The following is a 26,030-nucleotide window of genomic DNA, read 5'->3' on the forward strand; positions in this document are numbered from 1 at the left end:
CTAGACCTCTCTAGCAGCATAGTGTTAGCAGAGAAGGACCCGAATGGATGGCCAAGAAGGACTGGCCCTTGCGGGGCCAATAAAAGGAAAACCAGGAATGTGTGCTGTCCAGAGGCTGAGGAAGGAGGGAGAGGTCAGTGCCTGCTAAGGTAGGTGTGAGCAGAGGGTACAGAAAGGATGCTCAGATCTGGGAACATGGAAGGTCCTGGTGATCCTGACAAGAGCTTCAGCAGTGGAATGGAGGAGACAGAAGCCTGACGGAGTGGCAGAGGGAAGGAGGGGGTATCATGGGGAGGAGACAGCAGCTCTAGATACCGAAGGTGAGGACTAGCATCACCAGAAATCAGCACGCCTTAAAGTGAGACACACTCTGACGTGTACGAGGGATAAAAAATTGCTGCTGCTGCTGCTAAGTCGCTTCAGTCGTGTCCGACTCTGTGCGACCCTATAGACGGAAGCCCATCAGGCTCCCCCGTCCCTGGGACTCTCCAGGCAAGAAAACTGGAGTGGGTTGCCATTTCCTTCTCCAAGACATAAAAGTGAAAAGTGAAAGGGAAGTCGCTTAGTCGTGTCTGACTCTTAGCGACCCCATGGACTACAGCCTACCAGGCTCCTCCATCCATGGGATTTTCCAGGCAAGAGTACTGGAGTGGGGTGAGATAAAAAGTTAGTAGAGACCAACAGATTCTGCAAATACAGACTAAAAACTAAAAATGTCAACAAGAAAAAAATGGGTTAGTGACCAGCAGAAACCATTTAACTGAATTCTGACTTAGAGATACTGTACTGATTAAGATCAAGGTGCCCTGAGTATTTCTAATGTATTTACTAAATTATTAACGCTATTTTAAAATTGATGTTATTTATAAGGGCTTCCCAGAAGGCACTAGTGGTAAATACCTTGACTACCTACCACTGCAGGAGACATAAGAGACACAGGTTCAATTCCTAGGTTGGGAAGATTCCCTGGAGGAGGAAATAGCAACCCACTCAGTATTCTTGCCTGGGGAATCTCACAGAAAACGCTGGTGGGCTACAGTCCATGGGGGTCGCAAAGGGTCAGACATGACTGAAGTGACTTAGCATAATGTATGTGAGGCGGCATAGAGAAATACATATGATTCAATATAAAATAGATGAAAAAAATCAGTGAACGAACAAAGCATAGGAAATTACGGTAAGTTGAGTTCAATTCACTCACTCAGTCATGTCCGACTCTTCGCAACCCCATGGACCGCAGCACGCCAGGCTTCCCTGTCCATCACCAACTCTTGGAGCTTGCTCAAACTCATGTCCATAGAATCAGTGAGGGCATCCAACCATCTCATCCTCTGTCGTCCCCTTCTCCTCCCACCCTCAATCTTTCCCAGCATCAGGATCTTTTCCAATGAGTCAGCTCTTCGAATCAGGTGGCCAAAGTATTGGAGTTTCAACTTCAGCATCAGTCCTTCCAATGAATACTCAGGACTGATTTCCTTTAGGATGGACTGGTTTGCTCTCCTTGCACTCCAAGGAACTCTCAAGAGTCTTCTCCAACACCACAGTTCAAGAGCATCAATTTTTCAGCACTCAGCTTTCTTTATAGTCCACCTCTAACATCCATACATGACTACTGGAAAAACCATAGGTTTGAGTAGATGGACCTTTGTTGGCAAAGTAATGTCTCTGCTTTTGAATATGCTATCTAGGTTGATCAAAGCTTTTTTTCTAAGGAGTAAACGTCTTTTAAATTCATGGCTGCAGTCACCATCTGCAGTGATTTTGGAGCCCAAAAAAATAAAGTCTGACACTGTTTCTACTGTTTCCCCATCTATTTCCCATGGTGATGGGACCAGATGCCATGATCTTAATTTTCTGAATGTTGAGCTTTAAGCCAACTTTTTCACTCTCCTCTTTCACTTTCATCAAGAGGCTTTTGAATTCCTCTTCACTTTCTGCCATAAGGGTGGTGTCATCTGCATATCTGAGGTTATTGATATTTCTCCCTGCCATCTTGATTCCAGCTTGTGCTTCTTCCAGACCAGCATTTCTCATGATGTACTCTGCATAGAAGTGAAATAAGCAGGGTGACAATATACAGCCTTGACGTACTCCTTTTCCTATTTGGAACCAGTCTATTGTTCCATGTCCAGTTCTAACTGTTGCTTCCTGACCTGCATACAATTTCTCAAGAGGGAGGTCAGGTGGTCTGCTATTCCCATCTCTTTCAGAATTTTCCATGGTTTATTGTGATCCACACAGTCAAATGCTTTGGCATAGTCAATAAAGCAGAAATAGATGTTTTTCTGGAACTCTCTTGCTTTTTCCATGATCCAGCAGATGTTGGCAATTTGATCTCTGGTTCCTCTGCCTTTTCTAAAACCAGCTCGAACATCTGGAAGTTCACGGTTCACATATTGCTGAAGCCTAGCTTGGAGAATTTTGAGCATTACTTTACTAGCGTGAGATGAGTGTAATTGTGTGGTAGTTTGAGCATTCTTTGGCATTGCCCTTCTTTGGGATTGGAATGAAAACTGACCTTTTCCAGTCCTGTGGCCACTGCTGAGTTTTCCAAATTTGCTGGCATATTGAGTGCAGCACTTTCATAGCATCATCTTTCAGGATTTGAAATAGCTCTACTGGAATTCTATCACCTCCACTAGCTTTGTTCGTAGTGATGCTTCTAAGGCCCACTTGACTTCACATTCCAGGATGTCTGGCTCTAGATGAGTGATCACACCATCTGATTATCTGGGTCGTGAAGATCTTTTTTGTACAGTTCTTCTGTGTATTCTTGCCACCTCTTCTTAATATCTTCTGCTTCTGTTAGGTCCATACCATTTCTGTCCTTTATCGAGCCCATCTTTGCATGAAATGTTCCCTTAGGTCATACCAAACTGGCCTAGTGGCTTTCCTTACTTTCTTTAAGTCTGAATTTGGCAATAAGGAGTTCATGATCTGAGCCACAGTCAACTCCCGGTCTTGTTTTTGCTGATTGTATAGAGCTTCTCCATCTTTGGCTGCAAAGAACATAATCAATCTGATTTCAGTATTGACCGTCTGCTGATGTACATGTGTAGAATCTTCTCTTGTGTTGTTGGAAAAGAGTGTTTGCTATGACCAGTGCGTTTTCTTGGCAAAACTCTATTAGCCTTTGCCCTGCTTCCTTCTGTACTCCAAGGCCAAATTTGCCTGTTGCTCCACATATCTCTTGATTTTCTACTTTTGCATCCCAGTCCCCTATAAATGAAAAGGACATCTTTTTTGGGTGTTAGTTCTAGAAGGTACTGTAGGTCTTCACAGAACCATTCAACTTCAGCTTCTTCAGCAATTCTGGTTGGGGCATAGACTTGGATTACTGTGATATCAAATGGTTTGCGTTAGGAACGAACAAAGATCATTCTGTTGTTTTTGAGATTGCATCCAAGGACTGCATTTTGGACTCTTTTGTTGACTATGATGGCTACTCCATTTCTTCTAAGGGATTCTTGCCCACAGTAGTAGATGTAATAGTCGTCTAAGTTAAATTCACCCATTCCAGTCCATTTTAGTTTGCTGATTCCTAAAATGTCGATCGATGTTCACTCTTGCCATCTCCTGTTTGACCACTTCCAATTTACTTTGATTCATAGACCTAACATTCCAGGTTCCTATGAAATATTGCTCTTTACAGCATCAGACACTACTTCTATCACCAGTCATATCCACAACTGGGTGTTGTTTTTGCTTTGGCTCTTTCTCTTTATTTTTTCTGGAGTTATTTCTCCACTGATATCCAGTAGCATATTGGGTACCTACTGACCTGGGGAGTTCATCTTTCAGTGTCCTATCTTTATGCCTTTTCCTACTGTTCATGGGGTTCTCAAGACAAGAATACTGAAGTGGTTTGCCATTCCTTCTCCAGTGGACCACATTTTGTCAGAACTCTTCAGCATGACCCGTCCATCTTGGGTGGCCCTACACACCATGGGTCATACTTTCATTGAGTTAGACAAGACTGTGGTTCATGTGGTCAGATTGGTTAGTTTTCTGTGATTGTAGTTTCCATCCTGTCTGCCTTCTGATGGATAAGGATAAGAGGCTTATGGAAGCTTCCTGATGGGAGAGACTGACTAAGGGGGAAACTGGGTCTTGTTCTGATGGGCGGGGCTATGCTCAGTAAATCTTTAAACTAATTTTCTGTTGATGGGCGGGGCTGTGTTCCCTCCTTGTTGTTTGACCTGAGGCCAAACTACGGAGGAGGTAATGAAGATAATGGCGACCTCCTTCAGAAGGTCCCATGCATGTACTGCTGAACTCAGTGCCCCTGACCCAGTAGCAGGCCACAGCTGATCCACGCCTCCCCTGGAAACTCCTGGACACTCACGGGCAAGTCTGGGTCAGTCTCTTGTGGGGTCACTGCTCCTTTCTCCTGGGTCCTGGTGTGCACAATGTTTTGTTTGTGCCCTCCAAGAGTCTGTTTCCCCAGTTGTGTGTGAGTTCTGGCAGCTCTATGGTGGGGTTAATGGCAACCTCCTCCAAAAGGGCTTATGCCATACCCATTACAGTAAAGGAGGGGGTAGAAAGGAAATGGAAATAGAGACTTAGGGGGTCAGTGTAGTTTTTTGGTGTAAGACACAGATTTTTCTGCCTAGGCACCAAAGCAAGACGGAATTATAATCAATAAGTAGAACTGCAGTGTCCACGAAGGGAAAAGAGATCATCTGCCCAGGAAAAACCCTGCTGTTCTTTGTACCGTGTGTGAAAGTCACTCAGTCATATCCGACTCTTTGAGACCCCATGGAATAGTCCCTGGAATTCTTTAGACCAGAATACTGGAGTGGGTAGCTATTCCCCTCTCCAGGGGATCTTCTCAACCCAGGGATCAAGCCCAGGTCCTCTGCACTGCGGGCAGATTCTTTACTGTCTGAGCCATCAAGCCCAAGAATACTGGAGTAGGTAGCCTAGCTCTTCTCCAAGGGAATTGCCCCACCCAGGGATCAAACCCAGGTCTTCTGCATTGCAGGTGAATTCTTTACCAGCTGAGCCACCAGGGAAGCCCACGCTGTGTGTAGCGAGAGGCAACCTGAATTAGTGAAGCTCTTCTGGGCTTCCTGATTTAGCAGCAGAAGAAAGAATCAAAGTAGCTTTGGTTTTTCATTTATCTACCCCTCTGTTCGCTGACACAAAATATGACTATAACCTGTTAACAATCTGTGCTTTGCTATTCTGAATTCTGTTTTCTTGTCATTGAAACTGGACTAATTAGTCATAGCCAGCACTTCCAAAAATTGTTCTGTGTCGTCCCCTTTCCCTTAGTTTATGTCAGGTGTGATGTGCATATGATTTGTGGAGACAGCCGGTGGGGGAGGATCTGCGTGATATCCATGGTTCCCAGATGGCAATGGAGTTCAGATTCATCTGGAAACCTTGCTCTGCTCATAATGCGTGCTATGTGCTTTTAAGATGCTGAGTTCATAAGCTGAGAGTAAGAGATCACCAAGGCTAAATTTAGGGCTGAGGTCATACAGAGGGTTCTTCTGACTTTTCTGATAATGCTTCTTTTGACAAATGGTAGAAGTTACCAAATTACCAGTGGTACGATGTTATGGTGATAGCACAGAACGCCTAGGGAGATCACTATGAATTACTGCAAAGGCAGAGGGTTTTACATCTTATATAAGCCTTGGTTGAAAGGCACCCCCACAGCCTGGTGCCTATGACTCCAGTAAAATCTCAGATTCATGGAGACAGTCAGCTCCATCTCCTCTGCATCACTTGGGGGTCATGAATTCTGTAAAGAGAATCCTAATATTGGGGGAAATTTCACCTGTAGGTCTCTGTGAAGGAGACATGGTGGGCATATTTTGAGAGGTAGTTTATAACCAACCTAGATAGCATATTCAAAAGCAGAGACATTACTTTGCCAACTAAGGTCCATCTAGTCAAGGCTATGGTTTTTCCTGTGGTCATGTATGGATGTGAGAGTTGGACTGTGAGGAAGGCTGAGTGCCGAAGAATTGATGCTTTTGAACTGTGGTGTTGGAGAAGACTCTTGAGAGTCCCTTGGACTGCAAAGAGATCCAACCAGTCCATTCTGAAGGAGATCAACTGTGGGATTTCTTTGGAAGGAATGATGCTAAAGCTGAAACTCCAGTACTTTGGCCACCTCGTGTGAAGAGTTGACTCACTGGAAAAAACACTGATGCTGGGAGGGATTGGGGGCAGGAGGAGAAGGGGACGACCGAGGATGAGATGGCTGGATGGCATCACTGACTCGATGGACATGAGTCTGAGTGAACTCTGGGAGGTGGTGATGGACAGGGAGGCCTGGCGTGCTGTGATTCATGGGGGCGCAAAGAGTCGGACACGACTGAGCGACTGGACTGAACTGAAGCTTAGTGGGAAGGAGCACAGGCATTGGAGTTGAACAGACCCAGGTCGGAGTCTTGGCTTCAGTGCTTCCTAGCTCTGTAGTCTAGGGGAAGTTTCATTTTTCTCACCTGTATGTTAAGAATAATAACGACACCAATCCACAGGGCTGTTGTAATAATGGAGGAGGATAACGTAGCAAAACACTTAGTACAAACAGTAAATATGAAACCAAAAACTCAACTCAGTGGCCTGAGTGGCTCTCATGAGTATAATTCAACATGACCTCAGTAACATTTCTATAATAAATATAATAGTGAGATTCTTATATCTGTTTCTGATAATATCCCTAACGCAAGCCTATGGGGTAATGTCAAAGCAAAATCTAGAACAGAGCATTGTACAAGGTGGCAAAAATAATGTAAAATAGATCTAAGGCTCTTTTTAATTTGATCCAAGGATGTACACGGGGCCTGTAAAGGCATGGAGGATTTTTATACCCATAGGGCAGTTCTTTAGCAAGTCAGACTTGAGCTCTATGAGCTAGTCCACCTTAGGCTGGACTTCTCATGCCCACTGTGGTCCACATCAAGCCCATACAAAGGCTTCAGGTCCCAGAGGGTGTGGGTCTTATCTGCTGGAAGACCAGCCTTTCATCTCCTGAATATGGTGAACTTCAAAACACTCATCACTTTTCTACACTTGACTGAGAAAAAGAGAAATCAATGACACTAACTTCCTTGGTCAGTGGTTAAGAATCCACCTGCCAATGCAAGGGACATGGGTTCCATCCATTCCTGGTTTCGAAAGAGGCCACATGCCACGTGCCACAACTACTGAGCCCACGTGCCAAAGTACTGAAGCCCACATACCCTAGAATCTGTTCCCCCCCAACAAGAGAAACTACTGCAAAGAGAAGCCTGTGCACCACAACGAGAGTAGCCTCTGCTTGCCACAACTAGAGAAAGCACGCACACCAACGAAGATCCTGTGTACCCCGACAAAGACCCAGCATAGCCAAAAAACATAAAATAAAAATTTAAAAACTTCCTTGGGCACTGAATCGCATCCCCCCAAAAAGGTGTGTTGAACGTCTAACCCCCAGTACCTCAGAATGTGCCCTTATTTGGAAATACTGTCATTAAATTAATTAATTATAATAAATTAAATCAAGATGAGGTCCTACTGGAGGACAAGGGTAAGCTGCTAATTCAACGTGAATGGTGTCCCTAGAAAACAGCATGTGAAGACAAAGACACTCAGGGAGAAGACACACAGTGACATGTTGTTGACTCCAGTCTCTGCTGAAGAATGCCTAAGATTGCCAGCAAACCACCGGAAGCTAGAAAGAGGCAAGGAAGAATTCCCCTCTGGATTTCAGAGGGATCTTGGCACTGCCAATACCTTGATTTTGGATTTCCACCCTCCAGAAAAGTAAGACAACAAATTTCTATTATTTTAAGCTGCCGGGAGCCAGTGTGAGGAATCCCGCCCGTGACAAGGTCATGAGGAAGGAAGCTGACATACGCAAGGCGTGCTCAGACTTCAGGGACCCCTCTGGAAATTCCTAAGCATGTACCCCAACAAAAATCTGCCGGCTTTTGTGCTCTGCTTTTCTGCTTTTCTGGTATTCTCTGGGAAAAAGGCAATTCAGGGTTTTAGTCTTCTGCATTTGAAAGGGATGTTTCAGTTAAACCCCTCTGATAGCTCTCTAGCCTGCCTAACAGGTTCCCCAGACCTCTTACAGCTTGTGAATTGCTTACAGCCCCCCAACCGCGGGAGGCACAAAGCTTAAAAGCATCTTAAAGATACAGAGCCTTTTCTAAAGAGTTAAAAATTATATTGGTAGACGGTTTTCACTGTTGACTCAAGGATTGCTGCCAGACCTCCTTATTCTTTATCTTTTAGGCACCTGGAAGGATGTTAATGTAAGCAGGATGTAGAAAAAGATACATAGTAGTTTTGATGTTAGCAACACTAGACTTTTGAGTTAATTGCTTCTCTTTTGCTGTAAATCACTGCACTCCCTCTACTTGTTATAAGTTGCTGTATCCTTGCTGTGTAAGAATGTAACTTTATTTAGTGCTTTCTGAGAGTGGCACCAGACCTTGGGAAAATCAACACAAATAAGTCTTGTGGTTGACAAACCCTTATCAGAAAAAAGGCTGTAAAATGTTAAATTGGCCCTTTTGGCTGGAAGATGATGTAAATTACCTAAGACTTGTGTATACAATTAGGTATGCAGAGAGAAAAGCCTGGTTTTGATAAGAGTCTGGACTGCTAACGCTGCATAATTTTGTGTTGCCCATTGATCTCCATGTTTTATCAAAAGTATAAAAGGCCTTCTGAACAATAAAGGACGGGACCAGGTTCTCAGACCAGCTTCTCGGACCAGTTTCTTGAACTAGTCTCTCGGCCTGGTTTCTGGGGAATCTGGCTCCCCCCGTGTCTCTCTCTCTCTCATTTTCTCTCCCTTTTCTTCCCTCTGCTCTTTACTTTAATTTCAGGCTGAATTTCCATCTGGGGCGCGGAGGCTCTCCAGGTCTACTTATTTGCCCTGGTTATTAAGATCCGCGTGAAAGGGAGCTTAAGGCGAGGCACCCTTAGATATTCAAGCGGGCACCGGTGGCCCAACGTAGATGGTGCAAATTCCTTGTCTGGAATTTTATTGGTCTTCCGCGTAAACCAAGCTATTCAGCCTTCTTCCTCCACTTAATCTTCCTACTACACTATAGTTTCTTAATCTAATCTTTTATTAATAAATAAACGAGTTTTTTCACGCCAACGCCGTCCACCCTTCGAATTCCCTGGATCCACCGGGGCTGTCCCCGGCATTAAGCCACCCGGTTTGTGGAGCTTTGTTATGGCAACCATATGAAATTAATGCAGGCATATTATCTGTTTTCTTCTACTATCTATTAATAGCAACAAGCAAATTGGTGATTGGCTGTCAAAATTCTAAATGGCCAAGCTCAGCCCTTGACCCCCACTGGAGACAGCTTTCTGAGTTGAATGTTTCACAAGGTTCTTTCGGAATTCCAGTATTGAAAGAATTTTGGATGGTATTCAAACACTGCCTTTTAAAGCAAACTGCATTGCTGATGGACACTAAGGAAGTGTTAGTCACTCAGATGTGTCCGACTCTGTGCAATGCCATGGACTATAGCCTGCCAGGCTCCTCTGGCCATGGAATTCTCCAGGCAAGTACTGGGGTGGGTACCTAGTATGGGATTAAAATTAATATCTAACAAGATGAATTGATGCAAAGGAGGACTATGCGAAGATAGCTTATCTGTGAGCATTCTTAGGGACTCTTTTTTTCAGGAACAAGATAAGCTGGGTAAATTTGTTCCTCTTAGCTCTGAAGTATCCATATTGATTCAATTCCAGGGCATAATGTATCATTACCTGTTCAGGGAAGGCAGGGGATTCCCCACAAGGAAGGCTCCTCGTGGCAACAGGCAAAGGGAACAGAGGATGTAGGGAAGAATGATGGAAACAAATAGCTAGAAATCGGTATTGTATCACAATCGATGAACTGTTACTCAGTTATTAAAATAATAATGAAGATGCTAAATGTCAAAAGACTGGAACATGATACAAAGAAATACGTAGCAGTGAAAAGGAACGGAGGAACAAACTGCTGATACAAGCACCATGGGTGGTGCAAAAAATACAATGCTCATAAAAAAGGAGTAGACGCTCTGTGACTCCATTTATAGAATCTTCGGGAACAGGCAAAACTAATCTATGATGAAAACAATGAGATCAGTGATTGCATTTCTGGAATGGAGTGGAGGACAGGGAGGAGACTGAGCTGGAAGGGGCATGAAGGAACTTCCTGAAGTGAGGAAATGTTCTATCTTAAGAAGAGGGCAGACACATGGTACATTTGTCAAAACTCATCTACCAGTAACCATAAGAGCTGTGCATTTCACTATATGTAAATTATACCTTTGAAAATTTTTTGTAGACATATGAAAACAACGGCTTTTAAAACACGCTTTCCTTTTAGAAATGGATCATATGGTCATTGTAGAGATTTGGAAAAAATATTTTTTTTTAAATTAAGAAGAAAATCTGAGTGGGAAGGGGAAGGATAAATTAAGAGGTAGGATTTAACCACTATATGTAAAACAGATAACCAACAAAGACCTACTGCATAGCACAGGGAAATCTACTCAATATTATATAATAACCTATTCGGGGAAAGAATATATATATATCTGAATAGCTGTGCTGTATACCTGAAACCTACATGACATTGTCAATCAGCTATGCTTCAATAAAATTTTTTAAAAGAATTAAGAAGAAAATCAAAACACCCATAACTTCACTATTGAGAGTAAATAATTTTAATATAAGATGTAATATAAACATGTGTTAGCATAGCAAAGGTTAGAGTGAATACACTAACTCTTTTTTATGTTCTTATTACTACTATTTCAAAACCACTATTGAATGAGTAGGATCTAAAACTAAAATGATGGAAAATAATAGGAAATTACAATACTGTGATTATATCGAATGGTTTTCCTTTCCTTTAAAGATATACTTTATCTGTCCAATAAATAATAGTCATAATGGGAAAACAGGGTCTAGGAAGAAAAACAAGAGCAACTGAGGCAGTTTTCCTCAGTGGAAAGCCCATGAAAGGATCACTTGGTTATAGTCTTCACATGTAGAAAGGCTGAGAACTTGCTCAGAACAGGAAGAGCAACCCATTAATTTTGAGTCCCCAGAGCCAAATACCATGCACAAAGTAGGGATACCATAAACATGTCTGAATAAATGTTGTACATGTCCAGGGAGAACCCATCAAGAACAAATAGATTTTAAATGAAAGCATAAGAGATTTGGTACAGACATGAGTAAGCCTTTGACTGTCAAGGATGATGAAGAAAATTCTAAAATATCTAACAAAAAAAATATGTTAAACGTATATTACTGTTTGTTCAGTATAGTTTACACCTCCATTTTCCTAAAGGAAGGCGTCTAGAGCTGGCAGAATGTCCAGGTCCTCTCTGGATATAAGATTCTACTTCTATTATTTCTTCCCAGAAGACCAGGGATTAAGCATCACCTGCCCATTCACTTCTCATTTCTCATTCTCCCATTTGGGCAGGAGAAGGAGAGCAGGTGGCCAGCCTCAGGTAGGGCCGCATGTGCAGCTGAACGGCTCAGCTTCCACATTAGCAGGCAGCTTTATGGAACCCTCAAAGGGATCCAATTCCCTGCCTGTCCCAGAGATCAGATAACGAAGCTCAGAGGAGTCCAGCCACAGCTAGCAGCAGGAGGTGGATGAGAAGCTAAAACACTCTTCCTGATGAGCCTAAAAAGATAAGGCAGCACCCAAAGCAGACCGCAGTCATCTCCTGTTGGGAAATGCGGTGGGATTTTGGATTTTTCCTTTTTATTTGCCTACAGTTTCTACAACGAACACGTCGTGCTTCTGCAGAGAGAAATAAGTTGTTTCTGCATCTCAAGATGTTAGAAGGATTCAAAGGAGTCCCTCTTTGAATTAATTTTCAGGGTCAGGAGACTCAGCAGCCCTGAAAGAGGGTTTCACCAGTGTTTCGGGCGACTCACCAGCCCTGAAACGGTGTTTTTGGAAAAAAAAAGAAAATACCTTTCCATTTCCTCCTCCCTCCCCTCTGCTGAGCAAACAACCCTTTGTATAAGACAGCAGGCCCTGATTACACATCCTGTACCTGTCTGGGGCTGGCACCAGGAAGGGTGAAGCCCATCCCCAACTTACCATGACTATGACTCTATGTCGGGGTCACCGTTCGGTCAGTCAAGCAGAAGTTCCTGTGTGATAAAAGCAGAGGGGATGAGAGAACTGTCATTAAAATCATTAATCAAGATAACTCACAGTTTGCACAAAGTTAAGCCACAGGGAAATAACACCCAATTTCATCAAGACGGCAGCTATTGATTAGCTAAAGAGACAAGAGCCGAGCTAATCATTAAAGAGAAACTGTTCTAAGAGGCAAGTGAATTATGCCAGACAGTCTCCTAGCTGCTCTTCTGCTTGGAGATAACACATTATAGAAATGATCCCTCTTGCTTAGTTAGGGTGAGCTATATCACTTGAACTCAAGCCAAGCCTAGATTCTACACTGTAAGTGTTAGTGGATCAGAAGAGGTGCCTCTTGGAGACAAAAGATAATCTGACTACATCAGGGGAAAAGTGCTGCACTCCAGCCTTTACCCTGAACGACTCGTGTGTGTGTGTGTGTGTGTGTGTGTGTGTGTGTGCACGTGCGTGCATTTATATAAGATAGCAGGCCACTGGCCCAACTCACATTAGACCTTTCTTTTTCCCAGTGGCCACTGTCACTGCCACCATCTCAGGACTTAAAGGTGTTCTTTCCCTTTAAGCTACAGCCTTACACACTTTGCCTTTGGTTCTTCAGCATCCCCTCCAACAAGAAGCCTTGAGCCGTCACACATGTATTCAGTCATTTAGAATGCAAGAAATGTCTTTATTGTAGATGAGCCTCTGAGGGGCAGCAACTGGCTTCCTGTTTGCACATTCAGGTCCTACAGAAAAGGCTCCTTTTCTGAGCATTTGGTGAGATCCTTGAACTCAAAGAATTATCCCAGAACTAGAAGCACGGGCATCACCTGTGAGTTCTTTACAATGCAGAATCCCAGGTCCCCACTCCAGACCTACTGCAAGAATCTGCATTTTAACAAGATTCCCAAAATATCCGTCTGCACAGTGGTTTGAAAATCGCTGGCCTAGATAACTCTGTCATGTTGTTATTGTTTAGTCACTAAGTTGTGTCCGATTCTTTGCAACCCCATGGACTGTAGCCGCCAGGCTCCTCTGGCTATGGGATTTCCCAGGCAAGAATACTGGAGTGGTTTGCCATTTTCTTCTCCAGGGGAATTTTCCTGATGCAGGAATTGAACACACACCTCCTACATTGGCAGGTGGATTCTTCACTGCTGAGCCACTAGGGAAGCCCAATCTTATCAAGGAGCCTTGTTCTATCATTCCCCCAGAATAACTGCATCCTTCTTGGCCAACTTTATCACCAACTAAGTCCTGTTGGGCCACAGTCACTCTTCATCTTCCACTTTCTGAGGCTCAGCTTCTTTCTCCTTGATTCCCATCACTCACTGCAGACTTACCCCGTTTGACCTGGGGGTCAATCCCTTCCTGCGGGGAATGTCAATGGCCCTGAGGCACAGATTGAGCAAAGGTGCAGAGGTGGGGATGAGCTGTGGCTTCAGGGCGAGGCTGCTGGAGCAGAGGGCTCCAGGGAAGGCTCAGAGATACAGGTGGAAAAGCAGGCGGGGAACTGATTATCAAGGGCCCTGTATGTCCACCTGAGGAGTTTGACTTATAATGTAGGCAGCGGAGAAACAGTGAAAGGGTTGGATTTTGCAGAGAAATAATGTAAGACAAAACATACTTTAGCAAATTACTATTCTAGGGAGTAGACTAGAGTCAAAGCCAAGGAGTCAGGAAGGCTTGAAATACTATTAATGGTACAGGAACAAAGATCTGTACTAAAAGAGGGAAAGATCTGGGCAGGATGTGGCCCCTGGGATAGGATTTACACATGACTTTTTGGGAAGGAAGATGTTATTGGATTTAGTGGCTCCTGAATTGTCTGAATTTATACATTCAATCACTAAACATCCGTAACACACCTCTATATCTCAGCCATTGTTTTCATTGATAGAGATACTGTGGTGAAGACGACAAGGAACCTACCTTCAAGGAGCTTACAGTGTTTCAGGAAAGACTGACAAATAAAGAGATGACTACCTAAGACAATTGGATACTAGTAAGATGAAAATACAGGAGGATAATGGTACAGAACAGGGATCAACAAGCTTCCGCTCAGGGGCCACATTCTAATTTTAAACAGTCTATCAGCTGAGAAACATTTTTAACATTTCAACAGTTGACCAAAAATCAAAGGAATAATATTTCATGACACACGAACATTCTACAAAATTCAAATTTCAGTGGTGGTTCGAGCAAAGCCTTCTGGAAATACCGAGAGTCATTATTCAATGAGCTAGAAATATTTTACCACAGGAAGAAGCTGTGTCACATTTGAACACAGGGTGCTTTTAGCCAGACAATGTATTTTAAAACTTGGACAGCCCACAGAGTAAGTCCATTTACATAAAAACAGCTGTTGTGTATTTATTTACTAGTATCAACTGAGTTTCTAAATAGATTTTAGAAACGAATGCAGTCAATGGCACCCTTTGATTCTTTCATTAGACAGCAGATAATACATGTAAAGCGAACCTACACAAATGCTGCCTAGCACAGTACCTGGCACCTCAATAATTAGGCAGCAGCAGGGAAGGAATTCAACACACCCCTCCCCCAAGACGGAATTGCTATAGGCCTCTTCTCAACTCCACAGAACCATCAGCCCCCGGAAGATGAAAGGCCCTTTTTCATCTGTAAAAGCTCGCCCACGTGTCCATGTGTAGAGCCAAGAATTCTTATAGCAAGGGACCCCCAACCTCTGGGATCAAGTGCCTGATGATCTGAGGTGGAGCTGATATAATAATAGAATAAAGCCAACAGTAAATGTAATGTCCTGGAATCATCCTGAAGCCATCGCCACCTGCCCCCGCTTCCAGTCCACGGAAAAACTGTCTTCCATGAAACCAGTCCCTGGTGCCAAAAAGGCTGGGGACAACTGCTCTAAGGAACCTTTTCTGCCTCAGCCTCCTTGATTCTTTCACTCTTTCTCTCTGAGAGCCAGCCTACAATCCCATAAGCTGATCAGTATGACCAAGTTCACAGTGACCCAGACTCTGTTGTTGTATACAACTCTGAGGTTGTATAAGCTCCTTTTGCAGCTCCAGGGTCAGGAGAGGGGCAAATTATTAGCAACTGTGCCTCAAACTTTACATCTGGGAAATGCAGACACATTCAGTTTGGGGCATAGCTCAAATGACCTTAAAAGCATCAGGACTCTTCAAGATGGAAAGATGAAGCCTGAAGAGACCATATGTTTGAGAAGTCTTTTAAAATACCAATATGTGGGTGGGAACCTGCATCTTCTTTGTAATATGTGAACTTCTCACCTAGGGCTTCTCCGAAGGCTCAGTGGCAAAGAATCTGCCTGCAATGCATGAGACATTGGAGACACAGGTTCGATCCCTGGGCCAGGAATATCCCCTGGAGGAGGAAATGGCAACCCACTCCAATATTCTTGCCTGAAAAATCCCATGGATAGAGAAGCCTGGCAGGCTATAGTCTATGGGGTCGCAAAGAGATGGACATGACTAAGCAACTAAACAGAGAGAAACAGACACCTAAGGCTCAGAACAGGGCTCTCAAAGGTTTTAGGACATAGTTTTAGAGCAACTGAAAGAAAGCTGGTAACTCAACATAAGAGACTTATCCCAAGGGAATACATATTCCTTTGCATAAGGGAGTAATATGCTGTAAATTGTTGTTTAGACACTAAGTCGTGTCCGACTCTGCAACCCCATGGACTGTAACCCACCAGGCTTTTCTGTCCATGGAATTTTCCAGGCAAGAATACTGGAATGGGTTTGCCATTTCCTACTCCAGGGAATTTTCCCAACCCAGGGATTGAACCCATCCATGCCTCCTGCTCGGCAGATGGAATCTTTACCACTGAGCCACCTGGAAAGCCTTAAGCTATAAATAAATTCAATCTATTTCAGGTTAAGATTACATGTACTTTCAGAAATAATTTACAATGAATTCATAAAGAAAAATTAGGTATGTCAAGAACACACTCCTATTGTTTTTTTATAAGATGTTCAGAAGGACAATTATTACACTACTTCACATACTGCCCTATTATATCACTGCCAGAAACTGGCAACCCAGTGCTGACTCAAGCATAGTTTCTTAAGTCCTTACAGCAGATTGCAGATGCATGAACAAGGCCCACTCCTGGTAATATTGCGGGAGGCCACGCAGACAGCAATGTGATACATTCCTCCCCACCCACCAAGACTTTGGACAGCAGGCAAATGAGACTGACTAGTAAAATCAGTAAATAATCATTAAAACAATGATATGCAAACTCATCTAAGGAGGAAGAATGGCTACCGAGATGAAGCCAGCTGGCCAAAAGCTGTTAGACATATTTAAAGAAAAATTCTGTCCAACAGCAATGCAAGCTCAACCCAAAACCGTCACTGAGGTTTACTCTAAAATGTTTATCAAAAGCCTGGCCTCAAAAAAGGTTGGCTTGGCCCCACGATCAATGTTCTAGGCATCAGATATTTCCCCACTGTGAAGATGAATTTTATCCATCTAAAACTCTTCCTTCTGATTCCTTGATTGCCAAGGAAACTCTTGACTGGAGTTTGGCTTCCCATGCGGACCTCTCTACAAAGTACTGCAGTATACGGATTTTTTTTCTAAGTAATAGTTATATTTCTCAACATAAATAAATAAATTAACCGTGTGTGCAAGCATGTGAGTGCCTATGAATGGTAAGCCCATAAATATGAACCCGTCCCTAAGAGATGAACCCCTTCTGGATGTGCTAACAAATACAATTTCTCTGGTCTTGCTGGAGGCAACACCACGGTGAATTCACCCCATGACCAGATGCTTTCTTTGAGACCCCAGCATAACTTGGCAGTTGTTCTCCATTCAGATGCACAACATTGACCCAAGACTGGCACTCTTACCCTTCACTGTGAAGGGGTCTGATGGCCCTGTGACACATTCTTACACTGAATCCTTCTCCTCCCTGGAAGATCACATGTGAGTGACTCATTCACCATTTTTCTTTGGCACATGGTTTCACTTTAAATCCCAGAGGATGACAAATTTAAACTTTTAGTCTGTGGACTTGTGGAGAGTGCAACTGGGCCCCACCCAGGCACTAAAGGCTTTTTAAAACTGTCTATGAAATAGGAACATGAAAGCGACTCTTCTTCCTTGGATCTTTCATTCTTCTAAAGTTAAAGGAAATTTTGTTCCCTGGATGGGGTTTTTTATTTTTAAACACTTAATCCAAGCAAAGTGTATAGGCTAAGTGAAGGCAAAGTTGAAGACTTGCTTGCTAAGCAATTCTTAGAGAAGAATCTCTTTCAACCCACCACCTGGCAAGTAACTTATTAACAGTCTTTTGTCCAAATTTTAGCCACTTATTCACAGCACTGTTGGAACAGTAAAAATTTCAATCCACAAATAATTAAAAAACACATTTTACATATAATTTAAAACATCCCCACTCTTTCTCTACCATTTGTTCCCACATCATGCCCAAGTCTATTCAAGTTTTCTACTCCAGTGATTCTTTTGTCCAAAAGGCAGGGAGAAGGAAGGAAGGACATGTCTTAAACACTCCTCTACATGGCCTTAATCTACCTAACCTTTGGAGTCCTGACATTATCTCCACTCTACAAACCAGATGGATAATACAATAATGAAAGTTGTTTATGGCGAGTCCTATATTGTATTAAGAGATAAGATTAGAAAAATAAAAAGAGTAATGAGGTGGCCTTAATGATTGCTGGGAGAGCTGGCTGGGCCCTGCACTCTTAGTTCACCTTCTGCCCTCCTAAACACCTTTCTACTTCACATTAATACCTCAGTTTCCCCAGGCACAAATCATTGCATATTCTAATAAATTTTATAAATATTTCTCTGGATACTGTTTTCAGTTTTCATAGTATAAAGTTTCCAATTTTCCTAAGTAATTTTCTCTCATTATCCGAGTGACTCCAAGTGCCACCTGTCGACTAGACATCTTTGGAATTCTGGTCGGTGGGCTTTTTGATGGTGGAGGTGTTTTTAAATTATTTTGCCTTTTAATTGCAGACAAATTGTTTGGATTCCCCTCCTCCTCACAGGCTAGTTAGCATAGAAACAAGAAGAGATGCACTGCTAACACAAGTACTACTCTCAGTCATGGAACTAAAAGGATAGTTTCACTGATGTTTCATCTCAATCATTCAACAATCATGATCTGAATGCCTGTCCCAGACCAGGTACCATTCTAGGTGCTAAAAGGCAACCTTAATCTCTCCATTTGTTACCTTCATATCGAAAATTACCCCCTTGTGCCTTGTCTGTTTGAGAGTAGCCTAACAAAAAAAAATTCTGGTAGTGGTTGGCAAGAACTCTGCTGAACATACTTCCCATTCCAAGGACTCTACACCCTTTCTGAAGGTTCATCTCCAGCCTTTGGTCTCCTGGTCATGGGGCTCACTCCTCCAAGGGGTAGCCTCTGGCACTGCTCAGTGGCTCAGCATCAGGAAAGCTGGCCTTGTATTCTTTGTTAGGTGTGCTGGAGCTAAACGGGCTTTATTTTTAAATAAGTATTTACTGACCATCTAGTTACATTGAGTGCTTAGGTGCTTTATCATGGGCTTCCCTGGTGGCTTAGACAGTAAAGAATCTGCCTGCAATGTGGGAGACCTGGGTTCGATCCCTGGATTGGAAAGATTCCCCTGGAAGACGGCATGGCAACCCACTCCAGTATTCTTGCCTGGAGAATCACCATGCACAGAGGAGCCTGGCATGCGACAGTCCATGGGGTCACAAAGAGTCGGTCATGACTGAACAACTAAGCACACAGGTGATTTATCAACACTATATTGCTTCCCCTTCTCACTGTCCAGTGAATTGGGCAGGATAACTTAAATTTGAGAAAAGTTAAGCATAATGCCCAAAGTCACTCATGTAGTAGGTGGTAGGAGATATGTTTTCAGTCACAGCCATTACTCTAGAGATGTACTCATGATGCTATACCATGCTAAATGCATGTATTTTTACACACGTGTATAATTATACACTAAGGCAGGTGTCAGTGATAGAAGCTTTTAGGAGTAACAGTGGCATCAAAACTTCAAATTGTCACATCTTTTGCTGAGCTAAATGCTTTCTTTTTCTTTGTATCTTTAACAAGCTGGATGAAAAAAACAACAACAAAAACACTCCTCCCGAACCTATCTGCTGGACACTGGCCCCCACTTGGGCAGACAGCGCCCAATCAAGAGTGGTGGCTCTTTGAAGAGTGTGTTTCTAACCCCACATGCCCCTGCCCTAGTTCAGCCATCCAGTGGAAGAACAAGGCAACACGGCTCTGTGACAGTGTCTCTTGGAGCCAACACATGGCCAGAGTCATGTCATCTGCAGCTGAGAGGTACTCAGTGTTTCCATCCAAACCCCATCCGGGCACATTCTGTGCCCCTCCCCTCCATGACAGGGTCGAGCATCCTGTACGCAGTTGGATGCGTTCCACCCACAATCAGAAAGTACCCTCGGCGCTGCCCACATCAGAGACTGACTGACGCATTACGCCATGGAGACAGTCAAGGGCTAGAAATACTGGAACCGTTTGATTATGTTTATCCCAACATCAGCAATATTTAGACTGTTCAGGGTACACCAGTAGGGAGAAAAAGAAGGGCTGCTAGGAATAACTCTTCCAGCTTATGATATGAACCAAAAACAGCACGGGCTTTCATTCAGAGTCTAACATGGGGTTTGACGCAGCTCTGACATGTTTGCTCAAGCCCCAGATGGCAGTTTACTTACGCGATTAGAGGCCCCGCCCCTCCAGGCTTGAAATACAACTATTCTTTTGATCTCTCAGTTGATTTTCCCCTAATTCAGATCAAAATGTCTAGCAAACAGCTGAGAGAGCAATTCCCAGGCTGTGCTGTAACTACACAAAGAAAGCAGGAGTAGAAATGGAGTGGAAACGCCTGCCCCAGAAAGAGCTCATTGCCACCATGGTCGGATTGTTGAGTAGAGAAGGCTACAGACAGCGCCCAGCCCCACCCTCCCTGGAGACGGGAAACAGCCCTGTCTACACGTTAGGTGGTAGACCTGCCTCTGGGTAACATGTGTGATAATAACGTGTGGATTCACTCTCTGACCCAAGGTCTGGCAGGTGCTAGTAGCACGGGTGGGACAGGTTCACGCTAGTGAGGGCGAATCCATGCCGCCACTCTAATAGGAAACAGCAGCAAAAGGTGAAGTCGCTCAGTCGTGTCCGACTCTTTGTGATCCCATGGACTGTAGCCTACCAGGCTCCTCTGTCCATGGGATTTTTTGCCATTTCCTTCTCCAGGGATCTTCCCAACCCAGGGTTCGAACCCGGGTCTCCCGTACTGTAGACAGACGCTTTACCGTCTGAGCCACCAGCAGTGGGAAGGTCCAAACCTGAAGCTGGTGTGGCCAACGCCACAGCCTAGCTGTCCATTTCAGACAGGACCTCCTCCTTCCTTGGAGCCATCCTTCCTTTGACACCATCCTTCCTCTGTAACCAAGATGCTGAAGCCTGGAGGCCAACCACTTGGGTTTGTAACTCTCCCACACATATTTCCTCACTGTGTGATTTGGAGTAAATTATAATCTCTCTGTACTTCAGTGAATTTCCTCATTGATAACATGGAATTCATAATAATAGTAACTTCATAGGAAGGGTTGTGGCAAAGATGAATCAAGTTATTGCATCATATCAAGTACTTAGAATCTTACACATATTATGTACTCAACAAATGTTAGCTCTTCTTTTTATTACTATTCTCTTCGAGTAACCTTTATCCACCACATACACATATTCCAACTTACCAGTTTAATGAGCTGTTTTCGGGGTGGGTTACCAACTCCACCCATATTAAAAATATCTGTGGTGTACAGAGTTCAGGCTTTCACTTCTACAACCTTTCAAACCAGATTTCCCTTAGGATCCTTTTGGCCACCAAGTTGATGGGGTCCTCTGTGTGTGTCTGTCCTCCAACATCATCACTGTTTTCAGAGTTGTCTGAATTCTAAGACAGCATCTTCCCTGGAATCTGCTCACCAGACTCCCATCCTGCGCCCCTACTTTCTTGCTCTTAATTCTCAGCAGTCCCTTGCACATACTGGAGCTGTAAGAAATGCCTGTTGACTTTAACTGAACTGGCTGCTCCTGCAGCCATAGGACTATGTTAACTTCCTTGGCTCCTCCGGCTTGCAGAAGGCCTAGTCTTCACGAAGGGCCCTCTTCCCCAGGGGGTCTCCTCCTCTTGCCTTGTTTCTGAGCCCCCTGGTATTCTCTAAGGAAGCATTAGCATAGATTCAATTACTCCAGTCCCACTGGGGTGTACTTTCTAACCACAGAGGAAAATATATTCTCTATCCTGAAATCTTAGGTAGGTAGAGATTTCTTAGGACACAAAACAGCACAAGCTATAAAAGTCAATATAAGTAAGATTCATCAAAATTAAAAAAGATTTGCTCAGTAAAAGACACTATTAGAAAAGTGTCTTTTATTCTCATTAAAAGAAAATTAACAGAAAAGCCATAGATTGGGGAAAAATATTCACAGCACATATATCTGATAAAGGACTCGAGCTGAGAATATATAAAGAACTAAAAGTCATAACACAAAGATGAACACAGCAAGTTCTTAAATGGGAGAAAGACTTAAGACACTTCACAAAAGAAAACATATGAATGATCAGTAAGTATATGAAAAGGTGCCCGTTTCTGGTTACGCAGAAAACACAAATTAAAAGCAAAATAAGATACCATTCACATCCTTTAAGATGGTTTAAAGAAAAGGAAAGAAAGGGAAGAAACAAAAACAAAAAATGGACACTATTAAACGTTACAGAGGGACTTCCCTGGTGGTCCTGTGGTTATGAATCCGCCTTTCAATGTAGGAGACGCAGGTTTGATCCCTGTGTACAACCCCACATGCCGTGGGGCAACCAAACCTCTGCACCCCAACTACAGAAATGCCCACGCACCACAAAGACCCAGCACAGTGAAAAATAAATTCAAAAATAAATAAATAAATGTTAGAGAAGAGGTAGAGCAACTGAAACTTTCAAACACTAACTATTTGGCAGTTTCTATTCAGGTTAAACATGAATCTTCCCTTTGACTCAGCAATTCCATCTTATTTACCTAAGATAAGTGAACACCCATATCCATAAGAAAACATGGGCAAGAGTGTTCACATGAGCCGTACTCACACAAACTCCTGCAACTGGAGACAACTCAAATGCTCATCAACAGATAAATGGACAGATTGCAGAATATTCAGGCAATGGATATTTTTCAGCGAACGACTGATACAGTGATAAGACGAGTGAATCTCTAAAACATTATCCTGAGTGAATGAAGCCGAGAAAACAAGCTAATGTATAATGCCAGAAAGCACAGAAGTGGTTGCCTAGGGTCACGGATTGGAGGTAGTGGTGAGGTGGAGGGGCACACCTGCACAGGATTGTGAGGGAAGGAACTTTAGGGTGTGACTGAAATGTTCCTTATCTTGATTGAGGCAGTGGTACCCAACTGAAAACATGTGTCAAAATACATTGGACTCACTTCACACCCATTAGGATGGCTCGTATTAAAACAAAACAAGTCAGAAAATAACAAGTGTCAGTGAAGATGTGGAGAAATTGGATCCCTTGTGTACTGCTGGTAGGAGTGTAAAATAGTATAGCCACTATAGAAAACAGCATGGTACTTCCTTGAAAAATTAAAAATACAATAATTACTATGTGATGTAGCAATTCCATTTATGGGTAAATATTCCACCTATATACAATCTGGAGATACATACATACATATTAATAATATACATAACCTTTCCAAAAAGTTGACAGCAGGGACTCAGTGAGATGTTTGTACACTCATGTTCATAGCAGGATTATTCAAAATAGCCAAAAGATGGAAGCAACCCATGTGTCAACTGACAGAGGAACGTATAAACAAAATGTGGTACAAACAACAAAATATTAGTCAGCCTCGAAAAGAAGTTTGACATGGACTTTGAGGACATCATGCTAAGTGAAATAGCCAGACACAAAAAGATCACTACAATATGATTCCACTTCTATTGAGAACTTAGAGTAGTCAGACTCACGTAGGATGGTAGTGCCAGAGGTGGAAGAAGGGGCGAGAAGGAATTATAGTCTAGCAGGGATAGAATTTCAGCTCCACAAGATGAAAGGCGTGGTAGTGATGGTTGCAAAACAATGTAACTGTATTCACACCACCAAACTGAATGCTTAGAAATAGTTAAAATGGTAAGTTTTATCTTATGTGTATTTTACCACAATTTAAAAAAATAATTTTTACAGTATTCTTGGCTGGGAAATCCCATGGACAGAGGAGCCTGGGAGGCTACAGTCCATGGGGTTGCAAAAGAGTCGGACACGACTTAGGGACTAAACGACAACAACAAACAATTACAAACAGAAAGAAAATTTAAAAAAGAAAAGAAGCAATTTTAAAAAGTGAACTCCTTAAGAAAAAAACACCTCACTGAACTAAGCACTTAAGATCTGTGTATTTTATCATATGTAATTAATACTTCAATACAATAATAAACATGTCTACAGCCACAAGTATATGATTCAGATAATACACAGGTATCCAGCTTTGCAGGCTGAAGGTGGCCTCTCAGGTAAAGCCTGCCACTGTGTGTCTTCCTTTAGCAATGTCCTCTCAGAGGCAAAATCCATCTCAGTGGAATCCAAAAATCCATACAGCTTTTGCATAGCATCATGGGTAAAGCCACGTCTCCTCAGGGATAACAGCTATTCAAAGAGAAAAATCTGTCCAGCATAGTTAAGCTTTGCCACAGGTTACACTGTTTTTCCCGCTCCATTTCCCAAGTTACTTTAAAATCAGAGGCCCTCAAAGAAACGTGAAAGGTCACTTAATTCCATTTTCCTCCTTCAAAAATACCATAAGTAAACTATTCTGGGCAAGGAAGACTCTAAGACAGGAACCCCACTAACTGTTCACATAGGAACCCCAACCAGTTGATCATAAGCTACTGGTGTTGATCTCCAGCTTTTGTCTCTTTTACCACTAGAGTTTCTGTATGTCCGTCTGCACCCAGGTCACCTGGATCCCACCTTATGAATCACAAACTACAGGCCACCATATCCTGAGACCCCCAATTCCAAGGCTGTACATCCACCTGCACCCAGGTCACCTGGATCCCTCCTTATGAATCATAAACTACAGGCCACCATATCCTGAGACCCCAGTTCCAAGGCAGACCAGTACTCCTGATCTCTCTCGTCTCAGCCATCATAGGTCTCAGGGGCAAAGAAGAAGAGCACCTCATCAGAAAAAGGAATCCTGAATCTAACATCTGGTCTTTCTTTTATAATCTGTCCCAGAGAAACTAAAGTCCACTCCATCTTTCTTTACAGAATTCTTGTGAGGCTGGAAGGAGGAGACAGACAGGACCTGAATGAGAAACTCAAGTACCAGAGGGGAGTGATTGGCAAAGAGGCGGTGAGTGGCCAGGCTTCCTATTGTCCTGTTAGGTTTTATTTGCCTACAGGTAGGAAAAGTGTTATTACACAGCCCAGGCTTTTCCTCACCAACACTGCCACTTCCATTTGCCACAAGAGAAGAAAACTCTCTTCCCAAATGAGCAGGAAAAGCAGCTGGGTTTTCTTCACAGATTTACACTGCTTTGACCCCGGCAATCTGGAATAAGCTGGAGAAGAAACACGGCTCTCTTGAAATGGCACGTTTTCTTCTGGTGCTGCCCATGCCCTATAAATACTGGAGATCTAGCTCTGTGGGCGACTCTCTCTCCCTCTGGATCAGCCACTCCTTCTGTGGACCAGAGCAGGGATCTATTTTCAAATCTTTCCAGCGTTCAAGCTGACTCTGGCCAAACAATACAAAAGCAGAACTGTTAGAATTCCTCCATGGTGGATGTCTGATTCACATAGGGAACTTGTTATTTCTGATGCAGCCTCTCCTGTTTTTCTTTTTTTTCCCATGAAAAACCTCACGAAGGCAAAGCAGGGCCACGGAAGAAACTCGTGACAAAATCCAAAGGACTAGGACTGACATGAGACAAGATCAGAAGCTGAAAGGAACCGAAACTAACTAGAGACAGATGTGTGTAAGAGACGCACAGAAAAAGCCAGAAAGAGGGGGATAGTAAGGAGCTGAGTCACGTGTCTCCATCAGCTCAGTGGGGAATCCCCCCAGAAAACCCCAGCCCTGCCCACCCACTTGAGCTGAGGAGCTGTGAGGTGGACCCTTTACTGATCCTATTAATTCCCCAAGCCAGACACGAAGCAGAGTAGATGCAGGGAAAAGTGACCAAAGAAAAGAATCCTGGTGGAAAGGCATCCTTTATGTATGAAAGAACCAGGCACTGGGGATAGGAAAAGATGCCACCTCAGAGAGGCAGAGAGAAATGGAGAAAACCAGTTGGAAACAGGAATTGGACTGAGTACTGTGCAAACAAATTTCTCTCCTGCTTAAAGCTGATGCCAACACGAAAAGGACTAAGGTGTTCTGTCCACCTTTCCTTTGACAGACACAGGTCGGCACCTGTGTTGCGCAACATGGTAGCCACAAGCCACCAAGCAGTTATTGAGTAACTGAAATGCAACTAGTGCAACAGAGAAAATAACTCAATTTTAATTTGAAGTCAATTTAAAATTGAAGCAGTATAAAATATTTTTTCATAACACAGGACAGCAGCATTTTTTGATGGGGCCACGATTCACTGTAACCGTTACACTGTGCAGCATGCTTGTCAGCCACACTGCATCTTTTCTAGTATTATACTGAATCACAGCACCAATCCACTTGATTCACACACATTGATTCACTTTGATATCATCTATGCATTAATGCAACATTTTGAATGTGTTTATTTGAATATGTTCTACAGACAGCATGAATTACAGTGATACCTATATAGATTGTAATTCATAAT

The 26,030-nt window shown here is 43.1% G+C and overlaps 1 protein-coding gene across 2 annotated transcripts in view; it reads right to left on the bottom strand.

Annotated features, from left to right (window-relative positions):
• The window catches only part of ANXA4 (annexin A4), a 76,919-nt gene that overhangs the window by 37,606 nt on the left and 13,283 nt on the right, over positions 1 to 26,030 (bottom strand). For both annotated transcript variants that reach the window (XM_068983513.1, XM_068983522.1), the window contains one exon: positions 12,089 to 12,141. In XM_068983513.1, the coding sequence (XP_068839614.1) occupies positions 12,089 to 12,091 (3 nt within the window). In that variant the 5' untranslated portion in view covers positions 12,092 to 12,141. The remainder of the gene's footprint in view (positions 1 to 12,088; positions 12,142 to 26,030) is intronic.

The sequence above is a fragment of the Capricornis sumatraensis genome, chromosome 1 (assembly GCF_032405125.1).
Source record: "Capricornis sumatraensis isolate serow.1 chromosome 1, serow.2, whole genome shotgun sequence".
Taxonomy (NCBI): domain Eukaryota; kingdom Metazoa; phylum Chordata; class Mammalia; order Artiodactyla; family Bovidae; genus Capricornis; species Capricornis sumatraensis.